The sequence below is a fragment of the Epinephelus lanceolatus genome, chromosome 5 (assembly GCF_041903045.1).
Source record: "Epinephelus lanceolatus isolate andai-2023 chromosome 5, ASM4190304v1, whole genome shotgun sequence".
NCBI lineage: Eukaryota > Metazoa > Chordata > Actinopteri > Perciformes > Serranidae > Epinephelus > Epinephelus lanceolatus.
The window spans coordinates 44932195-44954288 of record NC_135738.1 but is presented as its reverse complement, the minus strand read 5'-3'; the positions used below and the strand labels follow the sequence as shown (position 1 = coordinate 44954288).

The 22094-nt window shown below is 39.9% G+C and overlaps 1 protein-coding gene across 3 annotated transcripts in view; it reads left to right on the top strand.

Moving 5' to 3' along the window:
• ripor1 (RHO family interacting cell polarization regulator 1) overlaps positions 1-22094 on the top strand; it is a 114852-nt gene that overhangs the window by 29147 nt on the left and 63611 nt on the right. For 2 of the 3 annotated variants that reach the window (XM_033635028.2, XM_078168270.1), the window contains exon 1: positions 4890-5167. The exons of the other annotated variant lie outside the window; for it this stretch is intronic. In XM_033635028.2, the coding sequence (XP_033490919.1) occupies positions 5149-5167 (19 nt within the window). In that variant the 5' untranslated portion in view covers positions 4890-5148. Of the gene's footprint in view, positions 1-4889; positions 5168-22094 lie in introns of those variants that run through there. 3 annotated transcript variants of the gene reach the window in all.

Sequence of the window (22094 nt, the reverse complement as noted above, 5' to 3'; positions counted from 1 at the left end):
GCACCAGTGCAAGCCTTGCCTGAACCTCTTCTGTGAAGCCTTCTTCCGTACCTCCGGGCTCCGTACACCCGGGAGAGTTGAGCCTGATCGGAGGGGCCAAATTTGAATGTGTGTTTACAAACAGCAACTGGAAAATCCTCCAGACCCTACCTTTAAAAACTTCAATGTTTATGTACATTTGCTTACTGTGATTTGGCAATATGCTCCTGTTCACTGTAATCTCTAATATTCATTCATTCATTCATTCATTCATTCATTCATTTATTTCCATAACTGCTTATCCAGCTGACATTGGGCAAGAGGCAGGGTACACCCTGGACAGGCCACAGACTATCACAGGGCTGATAAATAGAGACATTCACACTCACATTCACACCTGTGGCCAATTCAGAGTCAAAAGTTAACCTAACCTGCATGTCTTTGGTTTGTGGTACCTGGAGAAAACCCTTGCTGACATGGGGACGACATGCAAACTCGCAAAAACTTGCTGCTAGGGGACAGTGGTAACCACTGCACCCCTGGAAATCATTTGCAGTTTGGTGTTGTGGAACTTGTAAGTGTATGATTTTTAGCAACTTGCAAGTTATGGTAGAGTAAATGTTAACAGTGTGAACGTCACCTTTGCTGAGATTTTTGCCAAATAAGTGGGTAAGCAAAAAAGATGAGGCCAAATAAGCCAAAGTCCAAACTCCAATATTGAAAAGGTACACATTTGCTAACCTTTTTGTCTATTGACAAGATGCTTTGCCAAGTTGGACATATATAATGCTGTGGTTAATGTAGGTTTAAAACATATTTTATAGACGGGCTTTATGGAGTCCTTGGGTTCACCCTGACTTTTCTGCTGTGTGAGGGAAATATTGCCATATTTGGCTTCATGTTTTTGCTTTGTTAACAAGCTGTAGATGGTCAGCAAGAGCACTTGTATTTGCAGCCACTTATCACTCAAGTCTTTTACAGCAGCCTTAAAGCTGTGAATGATGAATCACCATGGCAGCAGCTGCTGTACACACAGTGCCTCTACTCTCAGCCAGTATGTTTACATGCGCAGTTAAGTTAAGCTACGGTTATAGCTCGGCTAGGCCATATAATTGGACTACAGTCCTTGTCCCAGTATAGATTCTTTGACTGAAATATGTGAAATATGACTCTGCTACATTAGGTGGTGATATGGCCCCTCTCATCTTGTTAGTATTGGACCTTTTTCCGGTTGACCTATCACATCATAGACCAAACAATCACCATTCCATGTTTTCCCTCCCTCCATGTATATATTTAACACTTTCAGCTCACAAAGCATAAACTGTGTCTCCTTGTTTGTCCAAAAATGCACGGCTCTGGATGTAGATTTCGCCATGTTGTTAGCGACTTCTTCTTCTTTTATGAATTTAATGCTATTTGACTTCAGGGTCAAAGCCCAGGGGGGGGGGAAACTGTGGAGCATGTGCAGAGCGACTCAGCCAGTTTGGGTCCAGCTGACTGTATACATGCAGGAGTAATTCAGCTCCCAATAGCATTTTGAGAAATTCAATTTAGTAAGATTTCAATCAGACTAACATATTTACATGTATTTTAAAATTACACTTGGACCAACACAATAAATCGATTTTCTCTATTGTCATGTAAACATACTAAGTATTATAATCACTCAGGACCCTACTTAAACAATCTGCATTGCAAGGTGCAAGTGCATTTAGGGTGTGTCCAACTCAACTTTTGCTAGTTAAAGGGACCATAGTGTGGGTGCAGAGTAAGGTGCAAGGGGAAAAGGGTTGTATTAACTCAATTAATTTTAATTAATTAATCCTAGGTGTGTTTTGGGCACAACATATAATGATAATTGTTTAGTCCTCTGTTTTGACGTTTTAATTGTTGAGTCCTCTGTTTTGAAGATCAGAAGACAAGCAGTAGAATTCCAGTATTACAGTAGTCTGTGTCATTCATGAGAAGAACAGGCCTTTTGGACTGGAGTAACTTGACAATGTGTAACCTGGGGCTTCCCATGGCCTGAGATTTTAAGAACTTTGTGGGCTTAAGTAGTATGTTCTGCCTTGTGTTTCAACTGTGATTTACAAACACTCCATCAAAAACAGACTATAGAGTTTCTATGTTTTTTGATAAGTAAATGACCATAAGCAGCTATTGGACAGACAACACTGTGGGAAGTGGAGCTATTTTTATCTTCTTCTTTTTTTCATGCATATGAGATACCAGTTCATTTGGCAACAGAGAATCAGGAGCAGTGTTGAGGCTAGTGTTGACACAGGCACAAGGTGGCTGACCCCAAACAGCAGCGGTGGAAGAAGTACTCCAGTTCTTTGGTTAAGTCAAATAAATTTAATTAAATGTATGTAATGCCAAATTATAGCAAAAGTTATCTTCTGACACTTTTAATAGAGAGCAGGTCTAGCACCATACCCTTTAATTTAATTTACAGAGACCAAAGAATTTCTTCATTGAGCAAACACTTGGGGACGACGGCAAGGAAAACTTCATTTTACGAGGCAAAAACCTCAAATAGAACCATGCTGTAGATGGGCAGTGATCTTTCTCGACCAGTTGGATAGAGTAAGACAGAGAGAAAAGCACAGCAACAACATTTATAACAATAATCCTTTAATTTTATAGTTACAGTTTAGTAATGTATGTAAGACTTGCCACGGAATGAATGGTGGTTACATAAACCTAAAAACTAGCCATAACTTAGCCTATTAGCTTAGCTCTACTGACCAATCAACAGACTGCAGTGTTCACAGCTCCACCTTTTAGTACCAGATATGTGGGCTAGGTACCCCAACAGAAGGGGTACCAAAAATGGGGATGGTACAGAATGGTCCCATTGTTACCATCCACAACTTTTCACAGTGGAAACAGAAAAAAGTGTACCGAACTGTACCGAACTGAGTTTTAAATGTGGGCTTGGTTGTTGTCACTCACTGCTCTGTCCAGCACTCGCTGTATTTCCTCATCACCGGTGACACAGAGGGAAGTCTGCACCTTGTTTATCGTCTTTGGAATGGGGTTGCACGCCAACATTTTCAGAACAAAATAGAACAGGCTGTAGTGAAAGTCTCTCTCCATGGGATATTTAAGAATAGCTGGTTTGTGCATTTAGTCCTCCTCCAGCGCATGGGTGTAGTGTTGCCATAGCCCACAGGAAAGATGCTCTGCAACGTTTTTTCCCCCAAGTGAGAATTAGAATATATGCAGTTCACATAATCCAGTCGAAATTATATATATTTTTAAATCTTGAAGATCCACTCATCACTAAAAGTGTATGTCATCCAAGAGAGACAATGAAAACTAATGGAATGGTCAGAGTTGTCATATTGTAATTTAAGGTGTGTTGATGGATTCACGTCGTCAACTCTTGTGTTGAGTAACGCTACAAGTAAATGTTCCACCTTAAAAGTTGCCAGCAGTCTACCAAGTGAATTAGATTATTTTTTTCTCAGACTACAGCTGCTGCGAGAGGCAGCAAAACATCCTTTCATTTTATAGTTACAGTTTACTAATATATGTAAGACTTGCCAAGGCATGAACAGTAGTTACACAAGCTTCAAAACCAGCCACAGCTCAGCCCTAACCAACCATCCTCTATTGACCAACTAAAGAACTGCAGTGTTTCTAGCTCCACCTTTTAGTACCGGATGTGTGTGTTAGGTACCCCAACAGAGGGGTGACCAAAAATGGGGACGGTAAGGAACGGTTCTGTTGGCACCATCCACAGCTTTACGCAGTGGAAATGGAAAAAATACATACCGAACTAAACTGAACTGTACCGCATTGCTTGGTGGAAGCAGGAACTAATATCAGTTACCAGTAATCCAGCATGACTGAAACTGTGAGATTCTGACCACATGTGATATGCAACAAAGATGTTGAAAAAGTGTAATAGTTTCAAAATTAGCAACGATGACCCCCAAAAAGTCAAAGGCCATATATGCCAACAGAACGTGGCATATATCACAAATCTACAATAAGCTTTGCAAATCACCTGAAAAACTTTAAGTAACAGCAAAATATATTGTTTTCCAGCTATTTTGTTGAATGTTACTGTGACTTGCATGCTGATAGAGTGGCTAATTGTCACATTATCTGGCGCACTGATTGAAAAATTATGTTTTCAAAAAAGTCTGACTTTTGTCCACTTCTCTGTTATTTTTGTGTTTCCTTTGTCTAAAGTTGTGGATGGTACCAACAGAAGTTGGTAGAACAGTCCTGTTCTTTTCTTATCCCTCTGTTGAGGTATGTAGCACACTGATCCAACACTAAAAGGTGGAGATAGAATAACTGCAGTCCATTGATTGGTCAAGAGAGAACCATTACTCTTGCTTTATAGGAAATGCACAAACCCTCTATTCTGAAATATCCTATTGATTGCGACAGAGCCTCCTAATCACTCCAACCTGTTCTTTTTTTGTTCTAAAAAAATATCAGCGTGAAACCCTGTTCTGTAGATGATCAATGAGGAGGAGGCGTTCCTCTGCATTGTCTGGGAAGCTAAAATGCAGGGTAGTATACTGAAAGTATTTGGTGGAAATGCAGCTTATCTGTGCCCATGTCCCCAAGCTTCTTCCTCCTAAATAATGTGTCATTAAATCCTCACAACAATTTAAAGCAGCACAAATGATGGTAAAAACAGCTTGCATTGATTCCTTGCAGTTAGTCCTGTTAGAAAAACTGGATATTGATACTGTGGTGGGAGGATGTTGGGTAAAGACTCATGTAGTTTGTGGTCAGAAACAATATGTTCAATGGGGAGAAGGAGGGGCAGGAAAAACTGGTGATGTCAGCAGGGAAGAAGAGAAGGGAGGACCGCCTTGCTTTTTCCTTTTTCCTCCTCCCCCCTCTTCCCCTCCTCCCCTTCCTCTTCTTATCAGTGTGTGTCTGTGAGAGAGAGAGGATCAGTAGGTGAGTGGACGTAGGATTAAACAGTGTGACAGAATATGGGGGAAGAGAAAAAGGGAATTAGATCGGGATCGTGAGAAAAGTGAACTAGATACCTGGAAGAGGTAGCGGGTAAAGAAGAAAGGAGAGTGAGAGTATACAAACAAAGTGTCCACTTGGAACGAAGACTGAGCACTTGTTTCTGAAATTGGGTGGACCCCTCGCTAAAAAAACTTGACATCAACCACCACAGCTACCATGTACAGTGGATATGGAGGTATGTGCTAGTCTTGTAGAGCTCAGTGAGACAAGCTCATCTCTAATCATTAACTCTCTGTTTGTGAGGATTACTGTTGCTGGTTAACAGGTTTGTAACTTATTATGAGTTGATGGCTGGAAAGTGCAATCCAAATACCAAAAAAAACCCAACAAGATCTGTGACTGTTTTGAGTAGCAATTGTTTATCACAGTCATATGATTCAATGGAGACCCCCCACTGAAACCAGCAACATGCAGGCAGTCTCAAATTTTTATGTCACTTTTCATTATTTGACTGGTGCCGGAACAGTCCAACTGCTTGGCCTGTGGTATTGCTGCTAGGGTTGGGTACCATTTGCATTTGAACAAATACCGGTACATGTAGTGGAACCTATAACTCAGTACTGGTAACCAATGCTACCTACTTTACTTTCTGTAATAACAAAAATGTTGCTGCAGGGATGACTTAGTAGATTAAAGCGCAGTTCTGCTCCTCTACTCTTCTTATCACACATAGAGCTAATCTGTGTGTGTGTGTGTGTGTGTCTGTCTGTCTGTCTGTCTGTCTGTGTGTCTGTGTGTCTGTGCGTACATGTCTACCTGTCTAGCAGTGGCACTAGGCTATTACTAAAATACTATATAAAAGAAAATAGACTAAACTATCATAGCAGTTCAGCATTTTTGTCACTGGGAAACCAACTGAGCAGCTGCAGAGCTTCATTCAGGGCATCTCCGCCTCTTGTCTGAAGTTGTATATATCCACAGAGCTCCAATGCCACCCTCGGAGCTCTGAGACTCCAGACTTTGGGGCGCTTCACAGCATTTCTGCCTCTTCTAAACATGGTGGTGTTACTCAGATGCCCTCTCTGGTACTGAAATTTGGCATTGATAGATTTAATGTGAATCGGTACTTGGTAGTACCAATGTAATGTGGTCGATACTCTTAAAAGTCCCGAGTTTGGTAGTTGCTGCTCACAGCCTTCTTGAGAGCTGCTCATACGAACACTTTCACACTCAACACTGTGCTTTTTTGAGTCCTGAGCAATAATGTCCGATAGGCCCAAATGACTACAGATTTTTATGCCTCGATGCCAGTGATAGGCGTGGCTGGTGGCATTATTGTTTTCAGGTTTTGCATCCATATGTACGTCCATCCCATCCTTGTGGACATGATATCTCAAAATTGCCTCAAGGGAATCTCTTAAAATTTGGCACACATGTCCACTTAGACTCAACAATGAACTGACTAGTCTTTGGTGGTCATAGGTCAAAGGTCAAGGTCACTATGACCGTGTCTGTCTCATTTTTGTGAATGTGATATTTCAAGAACACCTAGAGAGAATTTCTTCAAATTTGGCACAAACATTCACTCAGACTCAAGCATGTAATGATTAGATTTTGATGGACAAAGGTCAAGGTCAGTGCAACATCGTCTATCTCTCTCTTGTGAATGCAATATCACAAGAACACCTTGAGGGAATTTCTTCAAATTTGGCTCAGATATTCACTTGGACTCAACCATTAACTGATTAAATTTCAGTGGTCAGAAGTCAAGGTTGTGTGAGCTTGGATTTGTCTCATTGTTGTGAACACTATATCTTAAGAAGACCTTAAGAGAATTTCTTCTTATTTGAGACAAACATCCACTTGGACTGAAGAATGAGCTGATTTGAATTTGATGGTTGAAGGTCAAAGATCAAGGTCAGTGTGACCTCAAAAAATATGTTTTTGGCTGTAACTCAATAATTCATATGCTAATCATGACAAAACTTCACACAAATGTCTAACAGGATAAAATAATAAAGTAATGACATTTTGGGGCGCTGGTGGCTTAGTGGGTAGAGCAGGCGCCCCATGTACAAGGCTGTTGCCGCAGCGGCCCGGGATCGAGTCCAGCCCGTGGCCCTTTGCTCTCTCTCCCCCTTTCACACTCATCTGTCCTGTCAATTAAAGGCTAAAATGCCCAGAAAAATATCTTTTTTTTTTTTAAAAAAAAAAGTAATGACATTTTATATCCAAAAGGTCAAATGTCAGCTTCACTGTGACGTCATAATGTTCTGCATAAAACCCTTTTCTGGCCATTACTTAATGCCATATCTCAGGAGAACAGAAGGGGAGACATTTGGTTAGATACTGAATTGGGTGTCCACCTTCAATGTGTGTTAAGCATCAATGTTTTCACAGACATGGATATAAACTTGAAGAGAAGCTTGACTGCTGCGTAGAGGCATACAACTACAGGGTGGTAATTCTAGTTTATTATGTTTAGATATGAAAAATGTTCAATTATGTTGCTATTCTAAGCAGGGCTGCACAAGATGTCATTTCAGCATCTGCATTGTGATGTGCGCATGTGTGTTAGTCAACTGGGCTAGCAAGTGCCACAGACACAGTAAAGTGCATGCTTTTCCAAAGCTACAGTAGTCAGCAGAAAGTGTCTACACAAGCTCAGGTTCCAGTATAACAACTGTAAAAAGGGCTGTGCTGCGTTCACTGCACAGAACAAATAAAGCATCTGTTTAATACAACGTTATCCCAATGTCTCTGATCATTGTTCAATGCAGAGTTGCTGGACTATAATAGCTAGTTACCAGTGACGAGTTAGGCTCATGCTAATTGAGTTGGCCCAAAGGAGCCAGAGGTCTCCTGACTACGGCTGTGGGCCACAAGGCTGCAACATTTACATAACATTAACATTGTAACATTAACATTGACGCAGATCTACAAGAGAAGTCTGTCCGATATACAGCCAACACATGCCCTGCTAGTAGTCGACCACAAGCTACTCAAGAATGTTTTGTGAATGACATTTGTAAATGTCATCACAATGTGTGTTTTGTCTCATCAACGACCTGTCTTTGTTGTGGGAAAAAAGGCAAGACATATATTTGTTACACAGTTTTTGTTGAAATAATATGATTCCCAACCCAAACCACATGTATTGTATGTGTGTGTGTGTGTGTGTGTGTGTGTGTGTGTGTGGGTGGGCGGGTGGCATGAATGTTATCCGAAAGGAATTATTACTGTAGAAGTGTATATGCTGAAGTTACCATGACAGCAGTAAGGAAGTAAAAACAAATCAACTCAGCTTGAGAGGAAATGAAGGCTGTTCTTTGCCAATACCCTGGCTCTAAAGTCTAAATTGCGTTGTACCACCTGTTTGTAACTGCATCAATAAGTTGGTCTATGAGGTCCTTCCAAGATTCCTAGGCTACAGTCACTAATGTTTATGTTTTAAAATACATATGTAGTGCTTATTTACGTCTTGTGTCAACACTGCTTCCAGCATTATTGAACCCCTTAACATTGACTTTTTGAAAATGCTGCAGACCCCATTTTAGTTTGAAAACTCTGTCATTGCATTTTGAAAACAATGACACAGACATCCACATTTACCTTCAGATTGGAGTTTATCAGTCTTAATGTATATTCCCAATCTATGTTTTCCACTGCCAGTACAGTTCCAATTTGTCACTGGTCTCTCTGGTCTTACTCTCCAACTGCAGTGTTGACAATCTTATTCCTGTTTACACTAGTACACACATGCCCACTTTGCATGAATGTACATGTGATACCTGTTTTCAAGCTTTTTGGTATAGGTGAAGATTATATCTGAAACTGTGCTAAAACACTCATGTCTCTTGAAATCATTTTCAACGCCATTTTAAAATTAAAATTTAGTGTTGATGTAGTGGTAGTAAACAGCAGCTAGTTTGAAACTAGTGATTTACTAAATACAAAATACACTTCAGTTTTCACAGGAAATTTACAGTTTGTATAGCCTCTTTCAAAATAAACACACTACGTCAGTACAACACCATGATTTGACTTTTTTTTTTTCATTCAGCAACAAATGCACGTGATTAAGTTTTGCCAACTTAGGCATGTGGTTAGGTTTAGGCAGCAAAAGCACATGGATGGGTTTAAGTAAAAAGAACAGGGTTTGGCTTTACAATCACAAGGAAAGCAAACACTAACCTTCCTGGGAGAAAGTCAGTGGTTATTGGATCCATCCACCACTCCTCTTGCCTGCCCTACTTAGACCTTCTACCACCTTAACTTTCGTTTTTACCCCGCCACCTTTCCTTGACGCGGCCACGGGCCATTAAACAATAACGGCGACTGGCCATGATTCATCGAGGTGTGAAAGGACAGCTTTTTAGTTGGTTTCTGATGCAGGAAGTCACTGACCAAGCGCCAATTTTTGATGACTTTGGAGTGAGACCAGCTTGATTGTTCAGGAGGTTTTCACTGGGAGCGAAATTATCTGCAGAGGTCTCTTCCTCTCCAAAACAAAGCATCATCAGGACCCATGTGGGGAAATCATGGTGACTGACTGAAGTTAATGCAGCAGCACTTCAATGATATCTCTGTTCTATCTGCTATCATAAAATCCAGTGGTTGGTTTGTTTTCTTTCACACCACAAGCAAACCACACCAGAGTTGGTTTGGAAGCAGACTGAGACCCGACTTTTTGAGCGGTCTTGGTTTGGTTGTTTAGTCCGCACCAGGGTTCGACTGACAGCTTTCACACCAGCCAAAACGAACCGCACTAACTGTGTTTATATTGTGAGTTTGTTTTAACTGAACCAAACAGGTCAGGTGTGAAAGCAGTGTTAGGTGTATCTATCGGAGAGCCAGGCCAGCTGTTTCCCTCCACAGTGTAACATGGTGAGACTCACAAAGAATCAAAATGAATGCAGCAGAACCAGTGATATCTTTGTTTTTAATCTACAGAGCTTCTTTCTTGTTAAAACCTGACATCTACACTACCCATAATAAAACCAGACTGTGAACAGCTGGGTTGGAGATTTGGGCGTGTTGTGCTAGTAGTGGCTAATATAGTCTTGAGCCTCTAGCCTGCAGCAGAGATGAGCATTTGGCTACAGAGGTATGCTACAAATACTTCTTACTAACTCCACACCTCCAGACTCTTCTTCTTTCTTCAGTCCCAATCCCAGGTCACTTGAAGCAGTTTTTTAACAGTAATAATCCAATGCACTTTGTGCAAAACTTGCACACTTCCCCTTTAAAACAAAGACATGACATTCATATTAATCTTTTTATCTTAACTCTTGGAAAGAAAACAAATAACTGCGTTCCCCCAGATGCTTAATTATTCTGTTAAGATTTTGGAATATTTACCTACTTTCCATTGGTATGGATTCTTTAAATGTAAATGCTAAGGCAAAAAAACTAGGCATCATGCTCACTGCTGTGGCCCTTTGAGCTTCACAATAATTAATCAGACACTAGTATCCTTTTCCTGGAAGTGAGCGAGCATGTCTGTGCAGTAAAGCTGCTGGGTTATTCCTGTGACTCAGTGTAGCCATAAACTGCACTAGTCTTTTCCTGACCCTGCCCTCCTTACAGGAAGTTACTCCCTCCTGGGTTTCCTTTTTCTAAAGACAGCAATATGAGGGAGGGGAGGGCTTGGGATTATGAAAGTAAACCGTATGTTCATGATGTGGGGGTGAGAGAACACAGAATGTATGAAACAGAGGTGTTGTAGGGGGAGGAAACTATTAATGTCAGTTGAAGCATTAATGATCCCAAGAGGAAAACAAAGGACTGACCCATTATTAACCTCATTTCATATGTAGTGTTGTTAGTGGCCACATTTCATCAGGAGAAACCATTTGTCCTTGAGGCCATTCCTCCATGTTATTTGTACATTCCCAACCTTTCCTGTCTCTCCCTTGTGACAGGAGTCTAATTCATTCTGTTCACATCTCTTAGTTCTTACACATCCCACTGCAGTTACAGATACAGATTAATGTCCCTCCCAGACTTTTATCCCAAGATTAAACATACATAACATACCCTCACCTGACCTCATTTCTTTTACCTTACCTATCTCAGGACTTAAGACATTTTTACATAAAGTCTGAAATAATCTGTAGTATATTTGCATGGAACCAAGCACATAGTAAACCCTCGTGTTTGTTTTTTCCATTTGACTGCAATATCTCAAGAGTGCCTTGGGGGAATATTTTAAATTTAGTACAAACATCCACTTGGACAAAATGATGAACTGATTAGATTTTGGTTGTCAGAGGTCACTGTGACCTCACAAAACAGGTTTTTGTATATAAAAAAAGATTTGTGCCAAAAAGTTTTTTTATTAAAAAAAAAAGTAACACAGATAATAGGATAAAACAGAGTGATGACATTTTATATCCAAAAGGATAAAAGATCAACCCCACCATGACAGTATACTTTCTTTTTTTTATATAAAGTGCTACAGGGATGATGTTTTTCTGTAGGCTGACACAGAAGTTAGCATCGCCCTGGTTCCTTCATCAAAAAGCCTATGGGAGTTTTTCAATGGATTTTGGATTATTGCATTAAATGATCTCTGTGGCAAACAAATGTTTGTAATACTTAAAGGTTTTTTTTTCAGCAAGATAATCTTCACAAATAAATGCCACTTTTATGATTTTTGAAGCCTAAAAGCAATAGGCAGCAGGAAAAAACTAACATTAGGCTTTAAACCAGTGGTGCCCAACTGGCAGGTTCAATCAATCAATCAATCAATTTTATTTATAAAGCCCAATATCACAAATCACGATATGCCTCACAGGGTTTTACAGCATACAACATCCCTCTGTCCTTTGGACCCTCACAGTGGATAAGGAAAAAATCCCCCAAAAAAAACCTTTAACGGGGGAAAAAAAACGGTAGAAACCTCAGGAAGAGCAACTGAGGAGGGATCCCTCTTCCAGGACGAACAGACATGCAATAGATGTCATACAGAACAGATCAGCATAATAAATTAACAGTAATCCGTATGACACAATGAGACAGAAAGAGAGAGAGAGAGAGAGAGAGAGAGAGAGAGAGAGAGATGTAGGACAGACGGCAATGACAGTAGCTTACAACAACATTAATGAAAGTAATAATATTATAATTATAGTTCTGGTTACTGTGATATAATATGTTGAAAGTATATATTAATATCTGATAGTATACATATGTGACAATAATCATATGTATCAAAGGTTGCGGTCCAAAAGTTGGTTGTGGGTCCATTCTGAATGGACTGCAAGTTACTCGCAAACGTGTCAAGTTTGTAAAAATCACACTTTTAAAATACTGTGAATTTCAGGCACAGGGCTTTTTTTTAAGTGCCTTTCCTGCAGTAAAGTGAACAAGAGACAGCTATTTAACAGTGACAGCAAACTAGCTCGACAACATCGACAAACACAAGTATGACTCTGAATTTATTTAATTTATTGTTGACCTTGAACTAAGCAGAAAAATGGACCCCATGACTGGACAACTTGGGAACCACTACACCATGGCCACAGCTTCATGTCACCACCATAACGAGGTTGCAAAGCCGTGTTCAGCGTGATGACATTCAGTAGTCTCATCTAGCCACTTGTTAGCAACTGCCTTTTTCAAGACACATAAAAGCTTCACACACATTAAAAAAAAATCACAGTGGGGTATTTTGCTGATTTATTTTATGTCATAGAACAAAACATAAAAGTCTCTTCAGCTTGTGTTAACCACAGAACATATTTCAGGCATCCAACCAAAAACCCATTTAAAAAACCCACTGACTTCAAGACAAAGGAACAGGGAGTGCTGAAATGCTAACTCATTACTGGGAGTTAAGACTCATTCCTGGGGCAGTCTATTAAGAAGCATAAAAAGCAACTTCATCATCCCTGCCAGAGCTTGGACCATTGCTCACCAATTACATGAAAAAGGAAATCAATGGAAATAAAGTGAACAATTTCCTGTCCACAGAGATAGAATAATAGCTCCAGGTCTATCTGCACATTTGTAGTAGTTTGCTGGTTCATCTGCCATGAGACTTGAGGTACTCAAGACTTGACTTGAGACTTAAAAGCACAATTATTGATACAATCTGTCTGACTAAATAGAACTACAGTGGACTCCGGGATTTTTTCAGACCTAATTGTATTGCGGAGTTTTGCACAGCAGCGACCGGATCTTTGCTCTCAAACCACAAAAAAATGTGCTGGCACAACAGTGTCCTTCAGTACATTATTCTATGCTTTCTTTTGATTTTCACATTGGCTAGTCATCCTGTTTAATTTGTCTTCTGATTAAAGCGGAACCATTGAAACACCTTGTAGGAAGCCTCTGCAAGTAATTGGTTGCTGGCAGACACTCTGTGCTGCAATAAAATGGTTAATCAGCAGTGCCGTGCACTGTAGAGCCGATGCACTGCTGGTTCTGCCGGCCTGAATAGAATATAATGTCTATACTGTACTGTTGTGTACAGCCTTTATAGACTGAGCTGAGTAGTGATGCACGGGTCGACCCGTAAACCGCGGGACCCCGCAAATTGACCTGCGGGTCGGGCAGCAGTGATCGTCTCTTAAATCGGTCTGTAAATGATATTTTGACATTATTATTATGATCATTAGGCTATTATTGTCATGGCATCCGAAGGTACTGATGTGTTGAGCAGGTGACAGTCCGCGGTCGTTTTCAAAACACACTTGTGTCACGTACTCCAAAAGAAATTTGTTGAAACTTTAAACAATAATTTATTGTACAAAACAGGGGAAACAAACGTTGACAAAAATGGTTCCATAATTCATATTAAATTCAAAAGATAACGAAAAAACAGCTACAAGTTAGAGGGAATAGTGATAAAGTGGTAAAACTTGGCATTGATCCACAGCCTCAACCCAGTTGCAATGAGGATTATGTATGCAATCACTGATAACCTACATTTACCAACAACAAAAAGACTACATTTAGCACCAAAAAAAAGTAAATATAAAAACGAATATCGAATACCAAATTTTCGTAACGAATACCTACCCATAGAAACGAATATTCGAATATCCGAATATTTGGGTACAGCCCTACTCTGCTCAAATAATGTGTAAGCATCTTTATACCTGGTATTAATATGCATCTTGGATGATGGGATCACAAGTGGAAACGACCACTAAAGAAGCAATGTGATCCGATCACTCAGACAACTTGCTAGGTAATCTTGGATGCATTTGACCTCATATCTTTTGTAGTGTAAAAGCTAATGCCTACTATACTGTCCCTGACAAGGCTACGTTCATCAATGCAGGACATGGTGGTTGTTTTGGTGATAGCGCTAACACTCTGTATCTTGCCCATTCTACGACAAGTTGGACAAAGTGTTGTGTGACCGTCCATCATTTTGCCCTTTGGAAGGAGACATGTTGAACTGTGCTGATAGCGATGTCTCTGACTGTACCAACACAACAGCTAATATCACTAAAGCATGCTAGCGAGTGTGGATGTTAAAACTGTGCACTGTAAACCCCAATCCATCTATGACACAAAATTGTAAAGTCTACACAAATGCCCTGGATTGTCAGAATGACATAAAAACTTTATGTTCACTTGACACAAAAACTCATCCCTTGTGAGCCTGACATAATTTTATTCAACAATTTTTGAGTTTTGAGTTTCTTTGACTCAAATGTATAAATCTGATTTTTGCCTACTTTAAGGCGAATAAACATCACTATCATTGTGCACTTAACATATTGTGGCATGTTTATGTATTTCACAATGGTTCTAATTAGTTTTACACCATGAGTTGAGTCATATACACAGTTTGTGACCTGCTTGTGTGGATATTAGAGTGTCTAACATTAAGTTGTGCTGAGGTGAAATAAAGAGCACTTCCTGGTTCAGAGTTCATCTCATTGCCTTATTCTTGTAATCAAGTAATCTAAGTTTACCACAATATATTTTTATACATCAATGAAAGTTAAAAAAAAAAAAAGTTGTAAAATTTGTTCTCAATGTTTTCATGTTCATATGACATAGAATTAGATGCTCAAAACTACAACAACAAAAAAAGTTACGTTAAACTGACATAAACTTCCCATCAGACAACAGTCATGTGACACATTATTTTGTGTCTGGTGCACTCAAAACTTTATGTTACTGTACTGTACTAAACTAAAAGTTTTGAGTGCAAGCTGTTTCCAAAAAAAATTTAAGTTGAGTGAGTGAATTGGGGTTAACAGTGTGCGCAGGGCCCTTTGACCTTCTAGCCTAAGTGTTGTAGGCAGCCACAAAATCTGAACACAACTGGGCGTCAGTAGAATAGTGGATAGTGCCGGCGCCCCACGTATAGAGGCATTGTCTGCTGCAGTGGTCGCGGGTTCGACTCCGGCCTGCGACCCTTTGCTGCGAGTCAGTCCCCATTCCCTCTGTCTCCCCATTTCACACACTGTCCTGTCAATTAAAGGCAAAAAGCCCAGAAAAATAATCTTAAAAAACAACAACAACTTAACTGTACGTTTGTGTCCAAATCACCAAAAGGTGACAACAGGCTGTGTAATGATCAGTCTAAAAGGGTTCATCTCATAGACCAGGGTTAGGGTAAGGCAGTGGTAGTTCAACTGTAACACAGGCTGTTTATTCATTATGGCCATCTAGACCTTATACCCACAGCCTACCACATTGCAACCAACATCATTAACCAGTGCTTGTGTGCTTTTCAGCATAACTGGACAGGCATCATTCACCATAGACATACAAGTGTTGCATTTTATTGAAAAGAATTTGTTATTGTAGCAACAACTTGAAAGGTGACCGGTAACAGCAACCAGCCAGTGTCATCAGCAGATACAGTGCTTTGACAGATTTACTGTATTCTACAGGTGTGTATCATGGCAGATATGCAAACAAGTTGCTGTACATAAACATTGTACAGGCTGCAGCTATATTTTTCCCCCTAAATTTTCTTAATTTCACTCTATGTATTTTTCTTTTTTGTCCTTTTGTAGTTATTATTTGTATGTTATTTTTTCTCCAGTTAAACTTACTCTCTGAAAGTTACTGTTGCTGATCAATATCCTGCCAGCAAATATCTTTGTCTCGACTGACCAAATCTAAGGAATCTTCCAACAGTTTCAGTTCTATGTGTATCTTTAAAAAGTATCAGTTAGTTTATCATTATCAGATTTTTCTTTTACTGTAAAATATTTATATTGCTATCAGTGTGGAAATTCCAGTAGTGCCTGTGGGCTGTAACAGTCATCAGATATGTATGGGCAAATTGTTTGAGTAGCAAGTAGCTATACGCACTCCCTTTGTGTAGCACGACCTTTTGAATTCTAGATAAGTTCCACTGAGCAGGATTGATTGGACTCATTCTTCACTCTGTAAAAATACCAGTAAAACAGCTGTGGAATAAAAAAGCTGAAACCCACATCATGAAGTACTGCTGTTGCAGTAATGTATGGCCATTCACAAGCCTGAAACACCTGCAGCTTGCTGATGATGAACTCCGATTTGAATTGGACCAGAAAGATTTGCAAAATTATTTCCTTTTTTGGCTGAACCCTCCCTTGTATCTTTTCCCATCAGCTGTGTGCTCAGCTTGATAACAGGATGGCTGAATCTGGAGGCAGTATGAGTAGGTGCACTTTGGGCTCAGCGGTATCATTATTATTCTTGACAGTGTGTTTTTCGTGTGTGCGCACGCTTGGATCTGTCACCCTCTCTGGATTTTTAAAGATATTTTTGGGGGGCATTTTTAGCCTTTATTTGACAGGACAGACAAGCGTGAAGTGGGGAGAAAGAGAGGGAGCGACATGCAGCAAAGGGCCACAGGCTGGAGTCGAACCCGGGCCGCTGCGGCAACAGCCTTGTACATGGGGCACCTGCTCTACCACTAAGCCACCGACGCCCCACCCTCTCTGGATTTGACATTCCTTCCTTATACGACAGAGATACACACACCCCATTTTTCCCAGGGGGCATAAACACACAAAAACCTTGATTGTGACAAAGAGACTGCTTCTAGTCAACATAACAACATACTGACAAGTTTGCTATTCTTAGAGCCTTACCAGTAGTGAGTCAAGAAATCCTGTCCAGCGAGTAGTGCTACAACAATGGTCACAAAATTTGAAAGAATGCGATTCAAAAGAATGCTCTGTATATTACGTACATGTAAATCTGCCTCATAGATAATAAGATGTTTTGTGCTCAGAGAACACCACCGAAAAAGAGCTGATGGATAATCGATATAAAGACTTTTCTAACAATGTTTTTTATGTCTTTTAATCATTAAGTCAATATTTCTCTTGAGATTAAAAATTCCCCAGTTTAAAACTCCCCAACAGTGGAATCAGGAATCAAAAATGAGCAAGAATTGTAAGAGCTGCAAACAAAAAATCTTTTTCTTAAAAATTTGTTATATAGAAGCTACACAGCCCTCCTAACGAGACAGATATCTACTTCAAGTTTGGTTCTGTGATTGTCAAAAAGCTTACAAACAGGGTTATCCACGTATTTTAATACTTTTGGTCCAAAATAACCAAATTAGGGGATTTCTTTTTGTCCGTAAACTGTAATTTCTGCTGATGCTGTGCACTGAGGGGCAAATTCACACAGTGATTGCGCAGCTTTTGAGCCACTAAACCTACACAAATAGGACAAATAAAAGAATAATCTCAAAGGGTGACATTCATCCCCTGACTGTGCTGCCAAGCAAATAGCATGTTGGTGCTCCTGTGCCATTTGCACATATTTAAATTAGGTAATATGAATTCATTTGGTGCAAAATTGGCCCCTTTCTATACAAATCATTGCAAAAACAGTCCAGTTTCCCAAGATCAACACTTATAGCCATGCGCAGTTATAGTGAAATTATTAGTGTCTTCAGAGAGATGGTGGTAACTGAAGCTCATTTATAAAGGGTGCACACCCAGACTTTCCAGTGGTCATGGCAGCAAGCAAGGCGTGCTTCTGCACCTCATTGGTCACAATCTCAGAACCTATTGCCTGTCAGTCTGCTGGCCGATAAAGCCTCTTATAGTATAACAAAAATAAAATCTACCACAAATTACACATCTGCATAGCTCTCAAAGACAAAAAGATGTACCCTTTGATCTGTATATACAAAACAACAGAAAATTTCCTTCTCTTTTAGCAAAATTCTAAATGATTGTTGTTGTTTTTTCCACCTGGTACTTAATTCACAGCCATTTCTCTTCTAATCATCACGCTGTAACCTGTGACAGGCTGATATGCCATGATAACTATCACACATTCACATATATGTGTTTTTTTGTCGAGTTGTGAGCGGCACGTAGGTTTATCTTACCAAAGGTTTATGACAAAATGAATCTGATTCCCTTGTGTGCAGGGCAAGAGAGGAAAGGGAAAGATGCTGTGCTGTTGCCGCTGAACGAGTTCCCTCTGAGCGGTAACTTGCTAAAAGAGCCTGAGAAGTCCAGGGCTGTTCATTAAACATTTAGGATGTCTGGGCCTAACAACGCCACAGTTTACTCCACACTACTGAAGCTGCTCCTTTTTTTGGAACCACCACGGAGTTGGTAATAATTTCACTTTAAGCCATGCTTGCAGCTGCCATGGGTAACAGTATGACATCAATGTCAACAAGTCTTAATATTGTTAGTATCATGGTTTGAAATTTTCATATGATATTGAAAATTATACCGGGATTATCATTAACGAGATGATATGGCACACCCCCAATCTGGTGTAGCAAGTGGATATCCAGGCAGAGACTTCCTCATCCATGCGCTGGTCCTTTTGACTAAATACTATAAAAATCTATATGCATATGAATGCAGATAGATTTTTAAAAAAGTTAATATAAAGCTAAATTGTCGTCAGACATTAGTCAGTGGGTTCTGCGATTGCATTTTGGCCAATGCGTTCCATATGTGATTGATGGAAGTTGGGCTGGAAACCAGAAAACCTCCGATATCAAAATCTCGTACCGTTGCTTAGAGTTTATGTAATTCAGGACCTGTAGCTTGCTGTCTATAAATTTCTCTATGCCTACTGTGTTTGTTCTGAAGATTATCCAGCAGGACAGTTATTGAGCCTCCACAACAATGGTCTTGGCACAAAGGCAACATTTATAGTTTGCCAAATGGATAATTGCAGTCAAATGCAAAAATGGCAAATTGTACACAGCTGTAAAACTTTATAGGGGCGTTTGCACTGAAATAATGTTCACGCAATATCTTTGGCAAAGTAAATGTAGAGATGGAGCAGATTGTGGTCGCAAGTGATGCGCAATTCATGGTGCTATCAGGGGCTGCAATTCATTCTTGTGAATTTCCTGTCAGTTTGTATGTTTCTGGATTGTATGTCGGTCTGTCAGTATGTACACATGTACATACTTCCCATCCTTGTGATCCCTCAAGAACACCATGAGGGAATTTCTTCAAATTTGACACAAATATTCACTTGGACTTTAGTATAAACTGATTAGATTTTGGTGGTCATAGGTTAAAGGTCAAGGTCTGTGTGACCTCACCATTCTCATTCTTTTATTTTTGTGGGCTTTTTGCCTTTAATGACAGGACAGTTAGTGAAAGGGGGAGACAGAGAGAGAGGGGGGACTGACATGCAGCAAAGGGCCGCAAGCCGGACTTAAGCCCACGGCCGCTACAGCGAGGCAATGCCTCTGTACATGGGGTGCCGGCACTAACCACTACGCTACTGACGCCCCACCTTTCTCATTCTTGTGAATGTGATATCTCAAGAATACTCTTCAGATTTGGCACAAACTGTCTCTTTGACTCTGTGATGAACCGATTAGATTTGGATGGTCAAAAGTCAAGGTCAGTGTGACAGTGCATCTGTCTCATTCTCAGGAATGCAATATTTCATGAACACCTTAATTGAATTTGTTCAAATTTCACACAAACGTCCTCTTGGACTGAAGAATAAACTGATTAGAATTTTGTGGGCAAAGTCAGTATGACCTCACAAAATATGTTTTTAGCCGTAACTCAAAAATTCATATGCTAATCATGACAAACGTTGCACAAATGTCTAATAGGATAAAATAACAAAGTGATGACATTTTATATCCAAAAGTTCAAAGGTTAACTTCACTGTGACATCATAGTGTTCTGGCCATTATTCAATGTCATATATCAGGAACAGAAGGGGAGACATTTGATCCGATACTGAATTGGTGACACTAATCTTGGGTGTCCACCTTGAAACTGTGCTGATTGTACAGATCTTCTGTGCTGTTGGGTGGGAATTGTGTGCGAAGTATCCATGTTTTCACAGACATGGATGTAAACTGTAAGAGGAACTTGCCTGGTGCGCAGAGGCATACAAGCAAGAGGCGGTGATTTTAGTTTTCCCTTGTACTGAAAACAAATTCCATTGATTTTGGTCACTTGGCTTCTAAAGTGAAGTGAGGTTTGAGACTGTGGGCTTTTTCACTGTGCGGGCTGTACTGGATGCTGATTTAAGGTAATCTTACTATATAATGATGAAAACTTTGTCTGTGTGTGTGTGTGTGTGTGTGTGTGTGTGTGTGTGTTTGTGTGTCTGTTCCACGTTTTTCTCCTCACTGACTTGGTCAGTCCATGTGAAATTTGGCACAGTGGTAGAGGGTGATGGGATGATGTGAATGAAGCAATATTACATCAATTGGCCAAAGGGGGGCGCTATAGCAACCGATTGAAATTGCAAACTTTGAATGGGCATATCTCATGCCCTGTGAGTCGTAGAGACATGAAACTTTGCACAGAGATGCCTCTCCTCATGAGGAACAAATTTGCCTCAAGAACCCATAACTTCCAGTTATATAGATTTTCCACCATTTTGAATTTTTTGAAAAACACTTAAAATCGATCTCTTCCTAGGAAGTTTGACCGATCTGCATGAAACTCGGTGAACATAATCTAGGGACCAATATCTAAAGTTCTCTCTTGGCAAAAGTTGGAAAACTTACTAAAACTGAGCTTCTATAAGACAATGAATATTGCGGAGGGCATGGCTCATCACATAAAGGTGTATAACATCTCAAGGGTTTCACCGATCACCACGCAACTTTGTAGGCATATGACCACACATAATCTGAGGGGACCCCTCCATTATTGATCTAATCAAACAAAATGGGGGCGCTAGAGAGCTAATTTCTTATCTAGGCCTAACCGACATATCAATTTTTACTAAACTTGGTAGATATGTAGAACAGGACGTCTCAAGGTGACTGGAGAAATTCAACTCTAATTGGCAACTGGGTGGCGCTATAACAACATAAAAATGCTTAAAAATGGCTAAAATGTGACCGATCGCTGTGGCTCCCCCTGTGGCCAAATGTTTTTGTTTTTCTCATTTTTGGTATGACTAAGTCATGGCATGGTATGCTGTACATAATCACGGAAACTGTCAATGTGTCATTCTGTCTGTCCCACGTTTTTCTACTCACTGACGTGGTCAATCTATGTGAAATTGTACATAGGCATTGTGGATTGGCATAGGTAGAAGGTGACAAAGCTACTTTTTCCAAAAATTACACTATTAGTATATTCTTTTCCCATGTGAACTACCAGTGTGCCCCACTTTTAAGTCAATACAACATATAAACACTTAAACTATCTGCCTTTCAACGTGCTACCTCAACGACTAATGCACAGTTTTAGCCCACAAACTAGTTGACTGTTTAATCTGCAATTTCCTATGACCTGTATCCCAAACACACACCATGTGAAACTGTACGTGGGCAACTGTGCACTCAATGGGTATGGACTAGTATACTTAATTTGTATTATTTCCCATCTTTCTTAGCCAATTTTCTGGTATAACAATATACATCATTAATATATTCCATGTGAGAATTTAAGTAGCATAGGCCTTTCGCATCTCTTTCATTTACTGCATGGTCAAATAGCATGTGGTGTGTTAAGGTTAGGTTTAGGTTCATCCACCCCTGCTGTGCCTGTTTTGAGACATGGGCTGTACCCTCATAAAGGTATGACATATGACTGGTGAGAGAGACATTCCTTTCAGGGATGTGTTTGACTATCAGTACATATTGTAATCATGCAATGTAGTCTATTAACAATTTATCAACGTTGCTGCTTGCCATATTTGGGAAATGTTTCTATCTCGATAAGTGTTTTTATCTTTTCTGTCATCCAGCCCTAGTGTATAAGTACAGGTTTCAA